This window comes from Rousettus aegyptiacus, unplaced genomic scaffold (assembly GCF_014176215.1).
Source record: "Rousettus aegyptiacus isolate mRouAeg1 unplaced genomic scaffold, mRouAeg1.p scaffold_m13_p_10, whole genome shotgun sequence".
NCBI classification, from domain to species: Eukaryota; Metazoa; Chordata; class Mammalia; order Chiroptera; family Pteropodidae; genus Rousettus; species Rousettus aegyptiacus.
The window spans coordinates 71,684,614-71,705,360 of record NW_023416285.1 but is presented as its reverse complement, the minus strand read 5'-3'; the positions used below and the strand labels follow the sequence as shown (position 1 = coordinate 71,705,360).

Genomic DNA, 20,747 nt, shown 5'->3' with positions numbered 1-20,747 from the left:
GGGAGATGGCACTAAAGTTGTTTTCATTGTTGGTAAGAACCAGAACAGGAAGATACAAGAAACTATGATCTTGAAGATACTTTGCAAAAGCAGTGGATCATTATCTAGTTACTTGTTTGTAAAGTATCTTCATTTTAGAAAAACTTTTAGTGGCCAGATTTTAAATATTCTCCCTGTGTATTTTCATGGCTAAGCACTTAGTACCTAGGCAATAGAAACATCTGCTTGTTGGACAGATATCATTGCACAGAGTAAAGGAACTCAAACAATTCCATTTGCTTTTCTGATTAGAGCAAAGGGGTGGGCAGGGAAGGGAAGGGAGAACACACAGGGAGTGATATGGGTGGCTGAGTCTGCAGTGTGTGCCTGCCTGCAATATAAATGAACAAGCTTGTCTGGCTAACAAAATGGGAAGGATTGTTTCTAGCATGGAATAATTGTCCTTAAAAATGTTTCCTTATAAATATTTTTATTAGTATACCATAAAATTTTTATTATTAAAGAATCCACTAAATTTTAACACTTTGGAGCTGTATATTTTACTCCGAGACCTTTTTTATGTAGCCAATAAGTGCTATAAGAAGAAACAAAACTGTAAGATAAATTGTCAGGGAAAAAGTGATTCTGAGCAGAGAAAATGGTTCTAGATTAGGAGTTCTTAACATGGAGACCATGGATAATCTTTAGAGAATTCAAGAACTCCCTGAAATTTTCTGGAAAATCCTGAGCATATGTTCATCTAAGGAGAGAGTCCATAATTTTTATAAGATTCCCAGAGTGGTTTTGACCCAAAAAAAATCAGTCTTGTAATATGAGTTAAGATAGACCATGTTATTATGCTGCAGTAACAAGTTAACCCTGAAACCTCAGTAACTTAAAACATGCATACTTCTTACTCCTTAAATTACTTCCTCTTCTAACACTTTTCAGACAACGGATATTTGTTCAGAGCTTGCTCCGCCCAAAGTCTCCTAACAAGGACCCCAGTGAGGGAGGGATCAGGTGCCCTCTATATTTTATATACTTACCTCTGGGCAAGTTCCTCACTTTTCCTTATCCATCAGATTCTTACCCTCACCGTAGACAAAGAGGAGACAGAACCCTGGTGGGGAAGTGACAGCAAAGTTTAGAAGATAGATTCCAGACACATAAGTTGGAACAAATACCTTGAAATGTTTTTGCTGGTGTTGGGGAAGTGGGGAGTAGGTGGCAAAGCGGGGTGAAGGAGTTGTCTTTTTTCTGAGGTCAGCTTTTGAACACCACAATTTATGTTCCAGGAAGCATTCTAATGTACTTATTAGCTGTAATTCACCTACTTCCAGGTAGAAATAGTTTATAATAAAAAGTACAGTTAAAATAAACTTTCAAGAATAAATGCAAAGATAATAACAGAAAAAGATGGTTGATGGTGGTAGAGAATAAGCATACCAGAAGAGTTAAGGGAAGCTGTAATTGAGATAGTACTTAACACTGAACCTCCTGGCAGCTATAGAAGGGAGACACTAACAAGAAATTTGGACAAGTGGTTATGAAAACCTTATGATTCTAGGGTACAGCATTATTTTGACATTCATTTAGGCACTGCTACTAAATAGCTGTATGAAATTGAGCAAGGTACCTGATTTTTCTGGGCCTCACTTCCTATAAGAGATGGTAATTGCTTGCTGAATTAGAAGATCTCTAAATTCTTTCTATCCATAACTTCTCAATTATTAATGACAGTTTATAGTAATGGATTTTTAAATACTTCCACCAAGATTATATATTTCTTAATTAATCAGATGTTTATAGTTAACTGTAGATTCACGAGATTTTCCCCATTAAGTACTCTTAAAGAGAAATGTGACAGAATTCCCCGATCTTTACCAATTTTTATGCTATCACGTATTTCATATATCACGTGCCTTATTGTGGCTTTGATATCCTTCTGTAGTCACAGAAAAAAATAATCTACCCAAAAATACACGAGAATCTGAAAGGGTAACTATTTAGCTCAAAATGTTAATAGAAAACACAACACAATCAAAGACGGTTGTTATGTTTTTTTTTTTTTCATTTGAATTGCAAATGCTTCTGTGTTGCCAGAAAAAAGAATCGTTGTCATTGGTACAAAAAAAAAAAAAAAAAAGAGAGAGCGAGAGAGAGACAGTAGAAGACATTTTCATACCCATATTCCTCATATCTTGACAGGGCCTGAATTTCTTTCTAGAATCTGTGAAGTGTGTTTTAAATTTTACTTATTGCTGGAAAGTGGACATTTAAAAGAAAATGTCCTAATTTATAGTTACATTTTCTTGTCCCTTTTCTTCTATTCAACCATGAAGCCTACTGTTCATTATATTTCATTTTTATTAGTGGCATTCTTAAATATTCTTGTGTCTTGATGAATTTTGATTTTTTAAAATATATATAATAAGGGTTTATTCAGGGATGCAAGAAAGATTTGACATTAGGAAATCTGTTTACATAAGTCACTACTTGAAAGATGCCCATTGTTGTTATTACATACTTTATAATAATAAAATTATTTTATTTTATTTATTTTTTAAATATTAATTAGTTTCAAGTATACGTACATTGGTTAGACATCTATATATTTAGTAAAATGATCCCCTCAACTGCTCCCTCCCTCCCCTGATCCTCCACCTAGCCAATGTGTTAATGCTAACTGCATTCCTTATGCTGTTTCCCATCCCTGTGACCATCCATCAGCTACTAATTTGTACTTCTTTAACCCTTCACCCCAATTTCCCAGCCCCTCAAACCCCCCGCCCCTCTGTTCATCACCAAATTGTCCACTATTTTTGTGAGTCTGTTTTTGATTAGTTTGTTCTTTTTATTCCTTAAATTCTGCATGTAAGTGAAATCATACAGTATTTATCTTTCTCTGTCTGACTTAAATATCTTCTAGGTTCATCACAGCAATATCTTTCTCCATTCCCTTCCTTTTCATATGTAGAGGTCTTGTTTTCTTACCCTTTTAGCCACTCCATCTCTTGGTTGGAGCACTTAATTCTTTTCCCTTTAAGGTACTTATTGATAGGAATGTAGTTGTTACCATTCTTTATTCCTGTTTTTGATACATGTTTTTTCTTCTTGAAGAAGTCCCTCTAGTATTTCCTGTAATTCTGGCTTGGTGGTAATAAATGCCTTTAGTTTATTTTTGTCTGGAAAGCTCCTTATCTGTCGAATATTTTTTGCCAAACTCTTCTGTACTGCATAGTCTCTCTCGAGAAATCAGCTGCCAGTCGTATGGGTGTTCCCTTATACATAATTATTTGTTTTTCTCTTGCTTTTAAGTTTTTTCTTTGTATTTAAACTTTGACATTTTAATTATGATGTATCTTGGTGTGGGCCTCTTTGAATCCTTGATTTTTGGAATCATCTGAGCTTCCTGGGGTTTTATGCTCATTTCCTTCACCAAATTAGGAAAGTTTTCCATCATTATTTCTTCAAACAGTCATTCGACATCTTGATTTTCTTCACTTACACCAATCAGACAAATATTTGGAGCCTTAACAGTGTTCCATATCCTTTTTAAATCATCTTTATAGTCTTGGCCTATTTATTCTTTCCATTCTGTTTAAGTGCTCTAATTTCTGTCCTCTAAATAGGCATGTGATCCTCTTCTTTATTCACTTCGTTTATTCCTTTATTTATTCCATAACATACTCCTTATATCAGATAATGTGTTCTCCATTTCAGACTGATTCCCTTTTATAATTTTCACTTCCATTTTTATGTTTTTTATCTCTTTGTTGGAGTCTCCAAATTTCCCAAAAGTTCACTGAGCATCTTTATAACCAGTGTTTTGAACTCTGCATCTGTTAAATTACTTGATTCCATTATATCTGGATCTCTGTGCTGTTCTGTCATATGGTTTCTGCTTCTTTGTCTTCCCATTTTGGCTGCCTTTCCATGTCTGTTTCTATGCACTAAGCAAAGCTCCTAAGTCTCCTAGTTTTATTAGTGTGGATGTGTGAAGTAGGTGTCCAATGGCACAGTCCTGAGAGGAGTTCAGCTACAGGCCAAATTTAGCCCAAGCTTCTGCCCGCCTCCCCGGGGCCACTTGTTGAGATTCAGCGAGCAAATCACAGATGCTGTGCTTATAGTTGCCTCAAAAAGCCACACCAGAAACCGAGGCCAGCTGCCCCCAGTGTGAGTCTAGGTGCTGCTCAGTGCAATGTACATCTGATTTGCTGAGGACACACCTGGATGTGGCTTGGGTGTGGCCTGGGTTGGGGGAGGCAGGGTTTCAGGGAATCCTCTGGGCAGAGTGACCTCTGTTATCCAGTTTGATGACGTCACAGCTATGTCGGCTCTGTGTCTGCGCACTGAGACGGGGGAGGGCTCAATAGGGAACAATGGATACCTCCAGCACTTCTGTACCCAGTGAGTCTTCCCTTCACCCTCTCTTCGACAATATCTCCTTATAAGTCCCTCAAGCTCCCTGCACGCAGCCAAGTTGGCACTGGTGCTCAGAGTGAGCAAGTCTGTTGCCGGGAAAATCCGCTCATGGATGCGGCCCCTTTAAGAGGCTTCTGCCACTGCTGCAGCCTCCATCTCAGCCACTTGGGACCAGGTCACCCCGTGTCCTCACCCCGTTCTACCTTCTACCATTGCAGAGTGCTTTCTTGGATTTCTCCCTAGTTGTATGGCTTGTTCATCTAGATTCCAGGTGATTTTTCTTTGCTGCTGCTCCTTGTTTTTATCACAACTTTGATTTGGTCGCCAGAGGGATAAACAGAGCCTCTATCATCTACGCCATTTTGAAGTTCTCTCTCAAATTTTGATTTTTAATAGTAAAGGTGATAAAAAAAAATCAAGATTAATCTGGTCCATAACATTTTTGTGAAATGAGAATGTTTATCTTAGAGCTGTATTTCAAAACCATGGTTTAACCCAATTTATCAGAATTTGATAATTGGTAAGGACCAAGATACTCTATTTTAGACCATTTTTATCCCACTTCATTCGTTCATTCATTCATTCATTCATAGAAGCAAGCATTTTTATTAAAATCAGGACCAATGATGTAGAAAACTGTTAGCAGAGGCATTGAGAATTTGTCTCCGTGGAGCTTTAGGACTGAATCAGAACCGAGACACCTGGGACCCAGGAACTACACCAGTATTTGTCTGAGCCTTGCTTCAGGATTTTGAGCAGCAGTCTTCTCAGGCAAAACTGAGAGATGAATTATAGTTTGCTCAGCCAGAGTTGGGTAGACTTAAGAGGTAGTACTGTTTTATCAGCCTCACAGTTGCAACTTCTTCCTGTTTTGAAAATCTTATAGATACTGCTTTCCAGGGGCAGTTTTACTGGAGTGGGTAAAACATGGGCTTCTCACCTGGGGTTGGATCATGTGGATTATTAGTATCTTGGCTTCACCGCTTCACCACTATTAGCTCTGTTACCTTGGTCTCTAAGCATCAGTTTACTCATCTGTAGAGTTGGGATAACATTAGCGTTTACGTCACTGGCTCATTAAGATTTGATACAATAATGATAGTAAAGCACTCGGCCTACTGACTTGTGTTAACTATTGAAATTATTAAGAATTAAGAGGTCATTATGTAAAGAATTTTACATTACTATTAGAATTTCAATGAGGTGGAACCAAAAAGGCATTTGAACTACCAGACTCACCTCCATTATCAATTGTGCCTAATATCTTCCCTTTATCCCTTCTCCATCTTGCTCATGTTCTAGGGGGCTAACCTGTATAAACATCAATAGGGTTTCCTGTCCTCTGGTTTCCAGTTGCTTTCAGCTAGAGGAGGGCCATCAGGAGACAAGAGGGAGGAGGGAAATCAGGATATTGGTTCTCTTCTTCTCAGCAGGCTCTGCAGTGTCTGTATCCCTCACATGTAGATCAAATTTTCTAGTAGGGAGGTCTTGACACAGCCCTCTCAAATCCCAGAGCTACAAACCAGTCACTTGCCTCACCCCGTCAGGCTAATGACAGCTTTCTGCTGGTACTAGGTCTGGATATTACACTCCCCCTTGTAGTTTCAGTCAACCCTGCCCACACCTTTGTACCAAGTGTCTTTATGAAACTCTTCTCAAATCAACTATGCCATCTGTTTCCTGACAGAGTAGCTGAAACACCAAATATGTTATCACTGACTGTGTCTATGTGAGGTCTGAACCACGACTTTAAGAGGAGGGGGCAGAAAAAAAGAAATGGAAAAAGGAGTGATTCAACCAGGATTTGGAAGTACACAAAATCATATATGAATAATTCTTTCCCTGAACTGACATGTACTTTGGCTGAGATGGTCAATTTAATTGCTTGATATGGTAGAGACAGACTTAGTGGTATTTATTACCTCTCATTTTATGCTAGATTCAGCTTTTTGAATAAAATTTTATTTGGAGGAACAAGTTGCTCAATGGAAGTTGAGATTTTCTCATAATTTATAATAGGTCTTTGTTATTTTGCTCCAAATAAGTACCAAGCCATAGATTGTTATTTTGCTTCTTGGAACATGTGGTATCTGATATAGTGCCAGGCACATCAGTAAATATATTGCATGACTGTATAATTAACTTTAAAGAGATTATATCTTAATACATTTGGTTCCTCAATTACATAAACTAGAACTTGCCTATTATGACCATTCTGGATTATTTCATACAAATAGAATCATGAAATATGTGGCGTTTTTTTTGGTCTGGTTTCTTTCATTTAGCATAATCTTTTTTTTTTTTTTGAGGTTAATCCATGTAGTATCAGCATTTCACTCCTTTTTTATGGCCGAATAATATTCCATTATGTGGATACACCACCTTTGTTTATCCATTTATCAACTAACAGATATTTGGATTATTTCCACGTTTTGGCTACTATTAATAATGCTGCTAGAAACATTTGTGTTTACATTTTTGTATATACATGTTTTCAATTCTCTGGGGTCTCTACTTATGAGTGGAATTGTTGGATCAATTGATAAGTCCATATTTAGCATTGTATGGAACCTGCCAAACTGTTTTACAAAATGATGGTACTATTTTTGCATTCCTACCAGCAATATATGAAGCTGTCAATCTCTCCATATTCTACCCAACATTTTTTAGTGTGTCATTTTTATTTTAGCCATTTGAGTGAGGTAGTATTTCATTGTAGTTTGATTTTCATTTCCCTAATGACCAATTAAGTAAGCACATCTTTTCATGTGCTTACTCGCTATTTGTTTATCTTTCTTGGAGAATGTATGTTTAGATCCCTTGCCCAATTTTAATTGGGCTATTTGTCCTTATTGTCAAGTTGTAAGAGATCTCTATATTTTGGGTTCAAGTTTCTTGTTAGATATATGATTTACAAATATTTCCTCCCATTCTGTGTTACCTTTTTGTTCTTCATGGTGTTCTTTGAAGCACAGAAGTTTTTCATTTTGATGAAGTCTTGTTTCCTTTTGTTGCTTGTGCTATTAGTTGTCATATTGAAGAAATCATTGCTTAATCCAAGATCATGAAGATGTAATTGTTTTTTCCCTAGTTATATAATTTTCTCTCCTCCATTAAGGTCTATGATCTGGATAATTTTTTGCATAAGGGTGAGGTAGGGGACCATCTTCATTCTTTTTGATATAGATATCCTGTTGTCTCAGCACCAGTTGTTGAAAAGACTATTCTTTCTCCATTAAGTAAGTTGTCCTGGAGCCCTTGCTAAAAATCAATTGACTGCAAATATAAGAATTTATCTTTGTTGGCCATCTGGATTCCTTGCATTCCTTGTGAATTTTACAATCAGCCTGCCAATTTCTGCAGAGAAGTCAGCTGAGATTTGGATAGGAACTGTAATAAACTTGTAGATCAAATTGTATTACCACCTTGACAATATTAATTCTACCACTCCATTATCATGAGATGTCCTGCCATTATTTTTAGGTCTTTTAAAATTACTTCCAATGATGTGTTACAGTATTCTCACAAATCTGGCAATTATTTTGTTAAATTTATCACTATATATTTTCTTTCAGTTATTGAAAATAAAATTTTCTTAATTTCATATTTAGATTGTTTATTGAAGTGCAACTGATTTTTGTGTATTGATCTTATATCCTGCAACCCTGCAGAATTTGTTCCTAATGCTTTTTTGATCTGTAGCTTTACCTTGTGGTCCCGCTACAAAATATTCAAAAATTCAAGTCACTTAATAATCAATCCTCTTTTACTGTTTTAGAATAATTTTAACTGAGATCCCAATTCAAATCCATATTATTTGGACTAAATTCTTGTCTTTATCCAAAACTATAAGTTAAAACATGGCATCTTCTAGAGCAAAAATGTCTTTATAAAAATTTCCCAAAGATAAAACCATGTATTTTGTCTGTTTTCAGTCTGATTTATTACTAATTCAATTTCACTGTTTAATAGGAGTTATGTCAGATTTTTATTTTATGCAATAACTAAAAGTGAGAAGCAACAATAATGCCATTTTATTTAGCCATAGCTTCTTTGCTTTTGTACTTAGATCACTGCTCAAAAACCATAAAAAAATCAACATTTGTTCATTGTTAAAGGTCATGAGTAGAATCTGTAGTTTTTTTTTTTTTTTTTTTTTTTTTTTACCTCCCAGAGAGAATGGCACTGTGATTAGGAAGCATGTGTGATTAAAGTGTTAATGTGCAAAATAGTGGATGAAAATCTTGGATTATCTGTCTCTCTTAGATTATCATCAGCTGTCCCTTTCATTCACTAGATCAAATACATTTTTTGGATGATTTCTGATCAGTTTCCGGACATAACTGAATATCTTTTATTTGGGTATTAAGCATGTAATATTTTCTTGGCATTCAGGACAAGAAAAAAGCCTTAGCATCAGGGAGAAAAAAGTTGTTAAAAAAAAACATAAAAGCATCTTCAAAGAATTGGAGAAAGATAAAAAAGCGAGTCAAAACACTTACCAGAGACTTAACATTTATTGTGCAATTTTATCTCCAACAGAACATGTGGCATTCTAGAGGTATATGAAGTAATAAAATCAATACTCCAATTAGAACACCTGAAATAATTGGCTCTAGTAACAAATGTTTCTTATAATTAAAAATATCGAATGTTTAAAAAACTCTTATAACATTTTAAGTTCTTAAAAGAAATGTGCCTAACACTTAAAAAGCAACTTACTCTTCTATATAAATTGTTCACAAAAAAATCTTGCTATTCTATATTACACTATGCATTTATAGTGTTATTAACATATCCCTAGTGGGTATTAACTCTACACAGTACAATCAAATAGAAATTATTCATAGAGAATCAACAAGACTCCAACAATAAAAATATTAGAATCAATGGATTTGTCACAGTTTATCCACAAGTGTTCGTCATAAAAAATATCGAGTAAAGGCAAGTTGGCCCCAATGTTAGGCTGCTACATGAAGTTCCAGAGAGGAGACACATAAAGGCAATGCTTAAATTGGGCAGGGTCAGACTGGATCAGTGACCTCGAAAGTTTCAGGACCCATCTCTTGGTTTGGCATGCCCTGTTCCCAAAAAACACAAACTAGGCTCTTACAGCCTAAGCGTGCTCTTGAACTTAAACACAGCCAGAGATGTTAAAGCCACAACTACAGGAAAGAATCAACAGATTACTTTTGTATTTGCCTACAAAATCATCACAACAGTTCTCACGGTGACATCATAAATTAAACCCTCTCTCCAAAACCAGACTCATCAATTCTAAGGCTACAAATACAACAAATGTGAAAGTGAACAGAACATTGGCTGATGCCCAGTGCCATTTCTAGTATCTAGGAGTTCCAAGAAAATATCACCTCACTCCAAATTTTTGCCTTTTTATCCCTGCATTTTTGTATTGGAGACCTATGGAATACATCTGAACAAGTGATTTTAATTTAGTCATTACTTTAAATTTTTTTCCTACTTTTCATCCTAACATCTCACATAAGTCAAGCTTAAGCAGAAACCTTGGCAGTTGCCAGAGAATATGGTTTGTATGCTCCTTCTTGTGTCAATATATATTAAAGGTGGTTTTTAATAACACAAATGTCAACTCTCCCTCAAAGGCATGAAGAAAGCAACAAAGCCATTTCAAAGTTTTGGTGGGCTTTGAGAACTCTGGCTACTGAAAACTGAACTAGTCATTGCTTCCTAAACCCAAATCGATCCTTTTATTAGGCACCTTGGGCACTGTCCTTATCTATAAAATGAGAATAACAGTGATAACCTCAGAGGGTGGTTGTAAAGTGCTTAGCAAAGTACCTGGCACACAAGAACTCAATGAACATTAGCTATAGTTACTACTCTTGTTGTTAGTGGGTTTGGATGGGCCTAGTTTTCCAACATGGATAAGATCCACATGGTCGTTTGTATTGGTGCAATTATCCTGAGAAAAAAACTGATTTTTGAATGAGTCTCACAGAGTTATTTTCATTGCAATTTGGGGAACTATATTTCAATGAAAACCTAGCCAGCTATGGATGGTCATGAGGAAAATTAGTCTGATCATTTTTATCACAAAATTTGGTAATTTAATGCTTTCAATAGCCAAACTGACCAAGCTGGTTATTAGATAAACAAAATCCTCTCAATGCTCCCTGTAACTGAATACATTGTGGAGGTTAGAAGTGGTCCTTAATGTGTAAACATAGCAGTTACAGTTTTGAATTTTGCATATTAGGAGGCAAATATTGATGGGCTATTATTTTTGCACTCTATGTTGTCTGTTATCAGTTCTTCACTCTAAAAAACAACACAAATAGAAGAGCCACTGCCATTAGCTGACAGTAACTTTGGAGAGGACCGTCAGCTGGGTGACATTTTCCTACATCATTCTAAGTGAAATGTTTTTTATCCAGTACTTACACCACTGAAAGAAGCCATCACTATGTTTACAAAAATATATCATAATGATACATATTGCTGTTTAGACACCTTTATGTTAGAGTCCTGACTCAAACATTCTATTTGACATGTTTTTGCCAAGCAGTTTTGTGTTGCCACATTAAACATACATCAGCAAGGATTGCACCATATGAGCAAAATCATTTTCTATTACATTTCTAAAAATTTGTATATAAGAGCTGTCAAAAATTACACAGATCTGTACTGTGAAATAACATGGCACTGAATGAGAAAAATTATATTCAAATCTTTTCTAAAAATTAAGTTATCTAAGAATGAGATTTTTTAAATGATTGAGATCTAAGAAAAAACTACAGAGGTAGTCAGTGGGTATTAATTAGGTTTAGATTCTAGAGCATATAAGGAATGACTCCAAATGAGGGCAATGTGATATTTGCTTTTCTGAAAATAGTGCATGTTTAAATCTTGTATGATGCTCCATCCACTTTCTGATAGCAACGAAAGGGAAGAAAAGCTATTAAAGGTGGCAGAAAAAGATAAAAATCATGAACCTGTGGATTCCCAAATTTGAATTATTGTCTAGATTTGGGGAAAACATCTGGTATTACAAGAATAGTCATTGGTGCTGAAAAAACCATTCTATCGATATCTGACACCTGGAGTAGTTAGAACAAATAATTGTAATAATTAATTTTTCTCTCTCTATAATCCTAATGAAAGAACCTCTTAGTCAATGTGTTTATGACTGATGAAGAGCTAAGATCCAGAATATAAAATCACCCACTTGCTCTATAGCTGTGAAGTAGCTTCATGTATCCTCTCAATTCCCCTACCAAAGGAGATAGCAATTTTCTGCAGACGCTCTGAGATTATCCTCTACATTCCTATTGAAGCCTTATGAAACACAAATGAAGAAAATAACCAAACCAATGTGGTAAAATGAGAAACAGCAAGAGTGATGCCTAGGTTCAAGGGCTGGATGAAATATTTTCAAGTAAAAAGGGATGGTAAACTTTAATGTTTAGTTTTTCTCCAGAGCACTTAACATTGAGGCTAACCATAAGATTCTGAAAACTGCATCTTCAAAGAGACACTAAGAAATGTGATTTTAATATTACTCGCAGACTACAGCTCCCCTATGGGTTCCTGGCCTACATCCTCCAATGCAGATCATTGAAGGGTTATCCTGAGCGCAGTGGAACTGTGGTTGGAGCTCCAGTTAACTGCGAAAGCAGGTATGCTCTCTGTGATAAGACTTTAACTTGGGAAAACTCAGAACACATCAAGACATTGTCACTGTTGTTAACGATGGACTCTTCCGATAACTGGGTTTATGGCCCAAACCCAATCATTGACAAAAATGTCAAAGGAGTACAGAAATGCTCTCATAATCACCCTCACTGAAGACCAGTACAACACAGATGAACACAGAATAAGATGATGTTTAGATGTGAAGATATATGAAATTCCCAAGCTTGCAGGAAAGAGTTGACATTTTTTTTTAAAAAAAGCATTGGTCAAATACTGCTGCTATTGAAAGAAAAGAAAATTTATTTAGCAGTAAGGAAAACTAAAGTCCAATGCAGTAAAATAAGATGGATAGACAGATGAGGTTATGGTATTTTTCTTCTAGCCGAGATTCCATTCCACCCAAGAATCTTATAAGATATTGACTTCCTAGACCTCTAAAACTCTTAAAGAAGTATCTTTTTTCTCCTGTGGCTAGTCAAAGATCCTAGTCTCATGGTTCCCATCAGCAAAATTGCATAAGCAATATTCCATAAATAATTTCCCTTATCATTTATCTCCAAATTTTAGCTAACTTTCCAGAAATAGGATAAAAATGTGTTCTCCACACCATTTAAGAGCTGACAAATGACCATCTCTCTAAACTTTTCAATGGTTGAAACTAATAATCATTACAAAAGCTAAAGGACCTATTTCTAGGGCTGTGCATATAGATGGTGCTAATTACAGAACATAAAGGATAACTTATTATTTTACTTTGACAAAAATGGCAAAAAATCATCTTTATAAATGAACAAACTTTAAATGAATTTCAAACCAATTTTCAAAATCCTTAGTCATGTCTGTAGATGGTATTAATAGCCTTCAATAAATCCTGCTCATTTAGCCCTTTGCTTACAAAGAATGCAGTAATCTGGATTAGTCTGATAAAGAAAGCCTCTTGTGACATCCAAAAATGAAGCCCTCACAAATGAATTCTAGCATCCCTGTAGCATTTTTGTTGATAAGAAATGGTTCCAAAGATGCTACAAATTTCATATATGGAACTCAACAAATTAAATTAGGGAAGTTGGTTGCAGTGACTCAGTGTGAACTTAGCCAGAACTTATAGTTCAGGGGAATAAAACGTGAAGGAGGCACATAACAGTTGGGATGAAACATTTTCATAAATGACAACAAAAACAGTCTATGCAAATTCTTAAGACCAACTCAGCACAGAAAGACCCTCAAATTTCAGAGAAATTACAGATAAGCCCATTGCATAGTTGTCAGAATGGCCTTGAAACTGTGTGTACACAATCCTAGAACATGTGGTCAATTCGGTGAATACCATCAGTCACACACCACTTCTTTGATCTTCAATGCACCAAACTACTAACTGATTCAAATTCTCATTGTTCAACCCATTACTTTGGCATGTGTCAACAAAGCCTGATTTACGGTTATAGGAACTATGGATCTATGAACCTACAAAATCAAGCATTTGAAAATGGATTTGGATCTTTGGGTGTTTCTTGACATAATGAGAACTATTACTGTTTGTAAATTGGAGATCACAAAGTGCCTTCCTGATCAACATGGTAGGATGTTTTTGGTAAAAATAACTGAGAAAAACAGCTGACTTCCAATTAATTAGTTCTCTGGTTTCTATTTAATAATAGGCTGTGCATATAGACATAGCATATGATGTCACCTATCCTATGTCTTTGCTGAGAAGTATGATTTGAGGTTTTTGGAAAATGTAAAGATGACTTATATGAATTAAAGTAAGAGAATGCTTGTTCTTTGTCCCTTTAAATAACTCCATGTCTATCTTCTCCCATGGGCACGAACACTAACTCAATCTTCTGTGAGAACCAGCTCTGCTCAGGAAGCAGATAGGCTTACTTGAAGATTTCAGACATGTGACCAGGAGCTCACCTATTTTTTTTTTCACCCTCTCTGTCCAGCTAGTAATCATTTAAACAGCTAGTAATCATTTAAAATCAATCATAATTTTTTCTATAATATTCTGAAAACCTGTTGTAAGCTCCACAGACTTCTCAAACAACCCTAAATGGATTTCTATTTGGGAACTGTGGCAGTAGGTCAAGAAGAGTTAAGGTGTAGGATGTATGAAGTCTGACAAAATGACATGCTTTGGACTCTAAAGTGATAACATTCACAATTGGAACTCTTGAGAGGACCAGCTTCTTCCATGAAAAGATTCTGTCCGCTAATCCCCAGACCCGTCCTGGGAATTCTTATTGAAGACTTCATCCTGGGAAGCCTGGTGATCGATCCCTTCATAAAATGAGCCGCCATTGTGCAGGAAAGTGCCCACTGCTCGCCCCTGCCGGGCATGACCCACAGCATCGCTGAACACTTTGTTTATTTGTTCTTCTGAGGGCATCCACCAGTCTGGGTTGGAGGTGCAGTGCATCCTAATGAATTCTGTGAGAATATACACAACAATAAAAAAGAAAGAAAAAAAACAGCTGGTTGTTGTAGAAGATGGTTAGGAGAGGGTGCTTAAACTTTAACAGAAGTTCTATAAGGAAAGCTTAATGGGAAACCCAATGCAATGCCATGATGATGTCACTCATCAGACCCAACTTATTTCATACACATTATTTTTACTCATGAGCAAAGGTCATGTAAGACACAGGGTGATCCTTCTAAGGAATATTTGCTACTGAAATGAAAGGTAAACTTGATTTGTGAGATATAGTAGGCACCATGCTTGGTAAAAGTTATAGAATATATTTCAAAAACCATGTTGTTACTGCCTCACAGTTTAGAATGTTAACTATCTCCAGAAGCACAGCAAATATCTTTAGTACGGTATTCTTCAGCCAGTTACTGATTTGTAGATTAAGTGCAATAGAATAACAAAATCTCAACAAGTGAGAAACTGCCTAAATTTTAGTTCAGAAAAGGTTTCCACATTCTTAAAATGTTATACTATAGGCTCTAATTGCGGTGTCTATACATGCACTGATATTTTAAAAATAAGATTTCTTCTAAATATTTCATTTCACCAGAAAGCAAGAAGAATTCCTGGAATAGTGAATATATGAAAAGTAGCTAAGATGCCAATGATACAAACTGGGCCTCTTGGATTGAGCCCAAAATAACCCTTTCTCTGTTTTCTCAGGGGTTAGGGCACATACATAATTCCTATGCAGCTGTGTTAACATGAACAGTTGTGAAATTAAGTTAGCATTTTGGTAAAAGTTCTAAGTCAAACCGAGCTTTTTTTGCACAGTTGATTCGAAGTTCAGGGCGACTGCTATTTACACACCATTTGCTCTCCAGCAGAGTGCTCCCTCTACAAGACAATCGTTCTGATTACAGAATTGGATTTATTTGAATTTTTTTGGTGACATCTCATCTCTATCTATGCTCAGGAGAAGCTAATGCTTTCAAGTACTTGGACGAGAAAAATCTCATGAACTGAATGAACTGTGCCCATCTAGCAGTCTAGCTTAGCAGAGATGTGGGGCATTACCAAGTTTGCTTGCATTTCCTTCAATTTTGTGACCAAGGTGAGAGACTTATTCACCTCACCTAAGTCTCTCCCCCTCCACCCCCAGCATTCTTCCTTGGGGCAAGAACTGTTTATTCACTTCCTCACCCTGCAAAACTGCCAGGAACCAGATGGCTTATCCTGGGGTGCGGGGCCTGGGAAACCCTTAAGGATAATCCTCAAACCTAAGTCATTGCCATTATAATGCTGGGCAGAGAGAAAGGAGGTATTCTAGGACCTCCAGGGCTCAGCTATTTAGTCTGCTTTCTATTATTTTCCCTGTTTGCAGCTATTCACAATTGTCCAGCCGGGGTATCAGCTACAGAATCCAGGGACTGTTTTCGAGTCCTCTTCTGTCCTCAAATTCCTGCTATATTCACTAAGTATTCAATAACTGTTTAAGTAGTTTTCCTACCTCTGTCCAGATCCCCAACTCTCACATGAACACAAGAAAATAAAAGACTCAAAGTACCAATGAGAGGAAATAAAAGCTAATGGATGGGGACACTGCAGTCCTTCTACTTGGGGAACATGCTGCTCTGTGACACCTTCCACTTCCACCCTCCTCAGCATCCACTGCTGTGAGAGGACTTTCCCTAATACTGTGACAGTTTATTAAAAGCTAAAAGCAGAGCTCATTCTACTACATGAAGCATCTTCACAGGTCTTCTTCCCTCTATGGTCAAACCATTTTTGGGGGCAGGTCAGCCAAGGATTTGATTTCATTCCCTGAGGCATCCTCCTTTCCATCACTAAAGTGTCCAATGGCCTGAGGCTTCCTTGGCTGTTGTATTTGTTCACCACAACAGGGAAGTCCACCCCTGGAGTCACCAAAACCCTTAGGAAGGGAATCCCATCTAGGTCACAGGGAGGCCCCAGATTTCAGCCCTTTGGACAGACATAGTAAATGCTCTAACCAACTGCCCTGGACACAGACAGTCACCGTCTCTCGTCTATATAGTCTCCAAACAAGGGTTGGGTGGAAGTGAGGCATGAGCTGGAGCACGCAGATTCTGGTTAGGCAGCCTGGACGGCATCAGCATCACAGTGGGTCTGGCAGCATTCTCAGGGCAGCAGCACTGGTGTTTTGGGATGTATGTTAATTCCTCAGTTTTACTGACTTGCTAGTTAAAATATAAAATGTTTAATAAAAATTTCTGGAATGGGTTATCAGTGTTTGAGGCCCCTTATCCTAATTCCCTCAGAAGCACGAGGGCATCTTCCAGAGCCCCCAAGCTCACCACTGCCTCTTGTCACTCTTGGTAACTCTGTCATCTCTGATGATGTTTGAAAATAAGGAATACTACTGGGCTAGTCTGCCCAGACAAACCCTAGAAATTTCCATCACACCCACTCTGAGTTAGTAGAACTTTCTGACTGGCCTACAGTGAGTGCTCTGAAGCACCTGTGCCTATTTACTACAGGTGATTCCATTCCAGGTAGTTCTCTAAAGTATGGGCCACCTGCATCAGGATCACCTGGGGTGCTTGTGAATCAGCAGTTCAGGGTGGGCCTGAGGAATCTCAGCTGCTAACAAAGACTACATATATCTTAGGCAAGCCAAGCAGCATTATGGGCACCCCAGGAGGGAGTGCAGGAGTGAGTGTCCTGTCTGATAACCGAGGCCTGATCAGTGATCATGTTTTTCACTGTGATATCCTTGCCAGGAAACATTTTGATCCTTGTCCAGAGTAAATCATTATTAAGGCTTTCCCAGCAATAAAATTACTATTGGACTACATAGGTTAATTGAAATTTTTGATATGAATTTTTCAGGTGTGAGCAGTGTTTTTGTTGGCACTATGTTTCTACTTGTCTACGTGTTTATTTGCACCCGCTGAATCAACTGCTTATCTCTTAATTCTTCCTCCTCACCCTCTGCCTAGTCTACCAAGTGTGGACCAGCTGCAAATTAATCAGCTGTTAATATTGAAGAAATGGTATTACCTAAGCAATAATACAGACACTTAAAAACACACAGAATAAAGTTTGACTGGGCAAGGAGTAATTTAGGCACTAAGGAAAATTAATTGTAAATAAATTTAAGGAGTTGGGGCAATTATTCTTCAGAAGGTAGCTAGGTGGGCTAGGGGAGGGGGTGGGCCACAGGCTGCAAGTGGAAATAGGCTATATCATTTTACTAATTAAAAAAAAAAAATCCACATCTTCCCTTCCTTTGTGCATATTTCCCAATGTTCCAGTTTTGCTGGAGGTGGCCTTCTTTGGCAGCAAAGAAAATGTGAATTTAAAGTGTGAAACATGAGGTGCTATACAATGCTTATGTGCCATTCAGTGAGAACACCAAGGCTAAAGCAAACGAAGATTTTTTTAAAGAACATCTTAATACTAAGTAGATGGGCCACATGAAGCCTAAAAGGTCTCAGTGGGAAAAACCAAGATATAGTAAAGGCTGAACACTTGCACAGGGAGCCACAGCCAATGCGGTGAAATGAGATCACAGATGGCGACACTGAGCGGAAGGATGCAGTACCTCGGAGGCATGTTACTTTAACTGGATCCAGAGGGCGTCTTTCAGGACCCGTCTCTCCTGACTGCACTGACCTTTTCCTTTTCCCGAGGCCGCATGAGTACTTAAGCTCATCTGTTGTGAATACAAATCTGATGAGGTATCGAAGAAGTCTTCTCCCATCTTTCTTTGAAGAATTTACAGCCTCGTCCCACTGTTTGCTCGTTATGTAGACAGGATAGTTGTTCAACAGCTGCTTGCTTCCCTGGAAAAGTGAAATATTTTCTCATTACCTACTTAGCCAGCCAGCCAGAAGCCCAGGCAATCTCCATTTCAAAGGCAAACATGCTTTTTAACCAAGTGGTTATGCTGACAATGAACCAGGTACAGAAGAGCACAAGTAATTGCTCACACTCAGAACGGGCACTTTTCAAATTACATTTGCATTTTCTATAACAAGAGCCAATGAGGTATAATGAACACCTTTGAAAGAGGAGCTATTTATAACTTGCATTTTAACAGGTAGGTTAAAATGTGTCAAGATCCAATGACAGGGAACACTATTTAAATATAACCCGTAAACTTCTGTTTCAATCTATTAAAATATGCAGAAATGACTTTGAAGAGTGTGATCAAATAGGCCTCTTCACCCTTTGGTTGGCAGTTAAGTACTTCGAGAAATGATGCTGGTCGCCTATTTTCATAAGGTATAAATTGTGTTTATGTACTTAACACCCGATAGCCATTGATTACATTACAGTGGAAACAACATTAAAAAGTACATTCAAAAAAGGGGGAGTTGTGGAAACTGCAAAAAGAAAACCAAAACAAAAATGAAACCATATTAATAACACAAACCAGGTTTCCTCAAATTATAGCTTCTGCAAGTGCCACTATGTCAACTTAAAATTTTTCTTACTTTTCACCTTCATAATTTATGTTTGCTATAAAATTCTCTGGCTAAACGGCTGCAGTGGGACTAATTATGGGAATTTCTGTTACATTTATAAGCCATGTTTAGTCAATTGCACCTACACAACCATTACTTTAGTTCTAGTTGTCCATAAAATTCTACAGTCCAGGACAAATTAATTAACCCATGATCTCACTTTTAATGTACTCCTTCCTCAGTAATTAAGGTGTACAAAATAAAGAAAACACATTCAATTTTACAACTCTGCAAATTTAGTACAGATTATAAATTTGGCACTGTTTGGGTCTGATAGGGTTTTATTTCAAAAATAAAACCCTGTTTAGTTAAATGCTGAGAAGAGTAAATGGCACAGAAGCTAACAGGCAGGAGACAGCTAGACTTGGCTATGAAACTGTCACCAAATTATATCCTGGGAGCTCATCACTTCAGCGTTCACCCTTCCTTGAATTAGCAGTAGTGTAGCTCAGTTTCCTTTTTAAGAAAGGCACTTGAGTTCCATGGTTTGTTACTGAAATTAGTCAGCTTGGGTTTGAATTGAATCTTGGTTCCTGTAGCTGTTTGGCCAAGGAGGTTAAATACTTTCCCAAAGTCTCACAAGTCAAAAGGCAGAGCTCAGAACCCTGTCCCCAAATTCAGTTCATCCCTCAACCCAGAGCTGTGTCTATTTCAAGATGTGAGGTACTTGAGATAAAGGAGCTGACAATCCAAGGAAGGAGCTTTCTGAAACCCTTAAAAAAATCTACTCAGCTAAAAAAGCTTTGCAGCTCTTCTAGAGTATAGCATATCTCCATAAAATGTAGCTCACGTAAATGGAGAAATACCATTTGGAGGTAATTTTCTTAAAAAAAAAAAAAAAAAAGAAAAGAAAAGAAAAAGAAAAAAAGGAAAAGAAAAAGCGATTTACAGCTCAAAACAACTAGAACGCTATGTTGCAAATGAGATTTATCATACATAGTTAATAAAAATAAAATGTGATAAATGAGAAAATATGACTGATATGACAATAAAAATAATATAGTAATAATAATGATGATGGGTAATTAAAGTTTAAATAGTTCTATCCAGAGGAGATGTAGGCATTTCTCTATTTTTATGTTTTATAGAATTCTGATTGCATGTTCTCTTTAGTTAGCCACCAAAAGGTTATTCAACTCTGACCTATAGTTGAGTCGACTTTGAAAAAACCAAGATAACAAGTGCTTATTTTATCTCTTCAGACTCATAACCAAATGCAAGATACAAGTGTACATTAACATGAACAATATGCTCTGTGAGAGCAGAAGGGGTATGGGAATCACGGCGAGCTTCTTGGAGGAAGTGAGTTTTTCAGATGTCCTTTTTGCATAATGAAAATGTCAAGTTAAGAAATTGTGGTGGGCCCTATTCTAAGGTGCAATCAAAGGATTTTAAACACATGACAATTTGTTTGGATTTGAATTTTAGCAAAGTAACTCCAGTGTGGAGAATGAAGACAGAACCTGCTGCAACAGTTCTGTTGACAGTGAACTAGAGAAGACAGACTATCCAACATGGCTGTAAAATAAGTGGATGTCAGGAATGAGGAGGAAAGAGTCGGCAATGTGTCAGAAATTTCTGCCTGGTGTATGTGCTGCCTTTACTGCAAGGAAAACAGGAGTATGAATGGGTATTTGGAGGAAGTATTATGAGTTTGAGGGTGCATGGACATCCCACTGTTGGTCAGGCAGCTGGACACACACTGGTCTAGAGTTGAGCCCTGGGGACTAGTGGTTTAGGTCTAG

At 37.2% G+C, this 20,747-nt stretch overlaps 1 protein-coding gene across 3 annotated transcripts in view; it reads right to left on the bottom strand.

Annotated features, from left to right (window-relative positions):
- Nucleotides 1-8,915: 8,915 nt before the first annotated feature.
- The window catches only part of BEND4 (BEN domain containing 4), a 32,315-nt gene continuing 20,483 nt past the window's right edge, over nucleotides 8,916-20,747 (bottom strand). Inside the window, exons 4-5 of one of the 3 annotated variants that reach the window (XM_016160753.2) lie at nucleotides 18,078-18,318; nucleotides 8,916-14,511 (exon numbers count right to left, since the gene is read on the bottom strand). In XM_016160753.2, coding sequence (XP_016016239.1) covers nucleotides 14,294-14,511; nucleotides 18,078-18,318 — 459 coding nt within the window. In that variant the 3' untranslated portion in view covers nucleotides 8,916-14,293. Of the gene's footprint in view, nucleotides 14,512-16,186; nucleotides 18,319-20,747 lie in introns of those variants that run through there. The other 2 variants (XM_016160754.1, XM_016160752.2) reach the window with 2 other exon arrangements.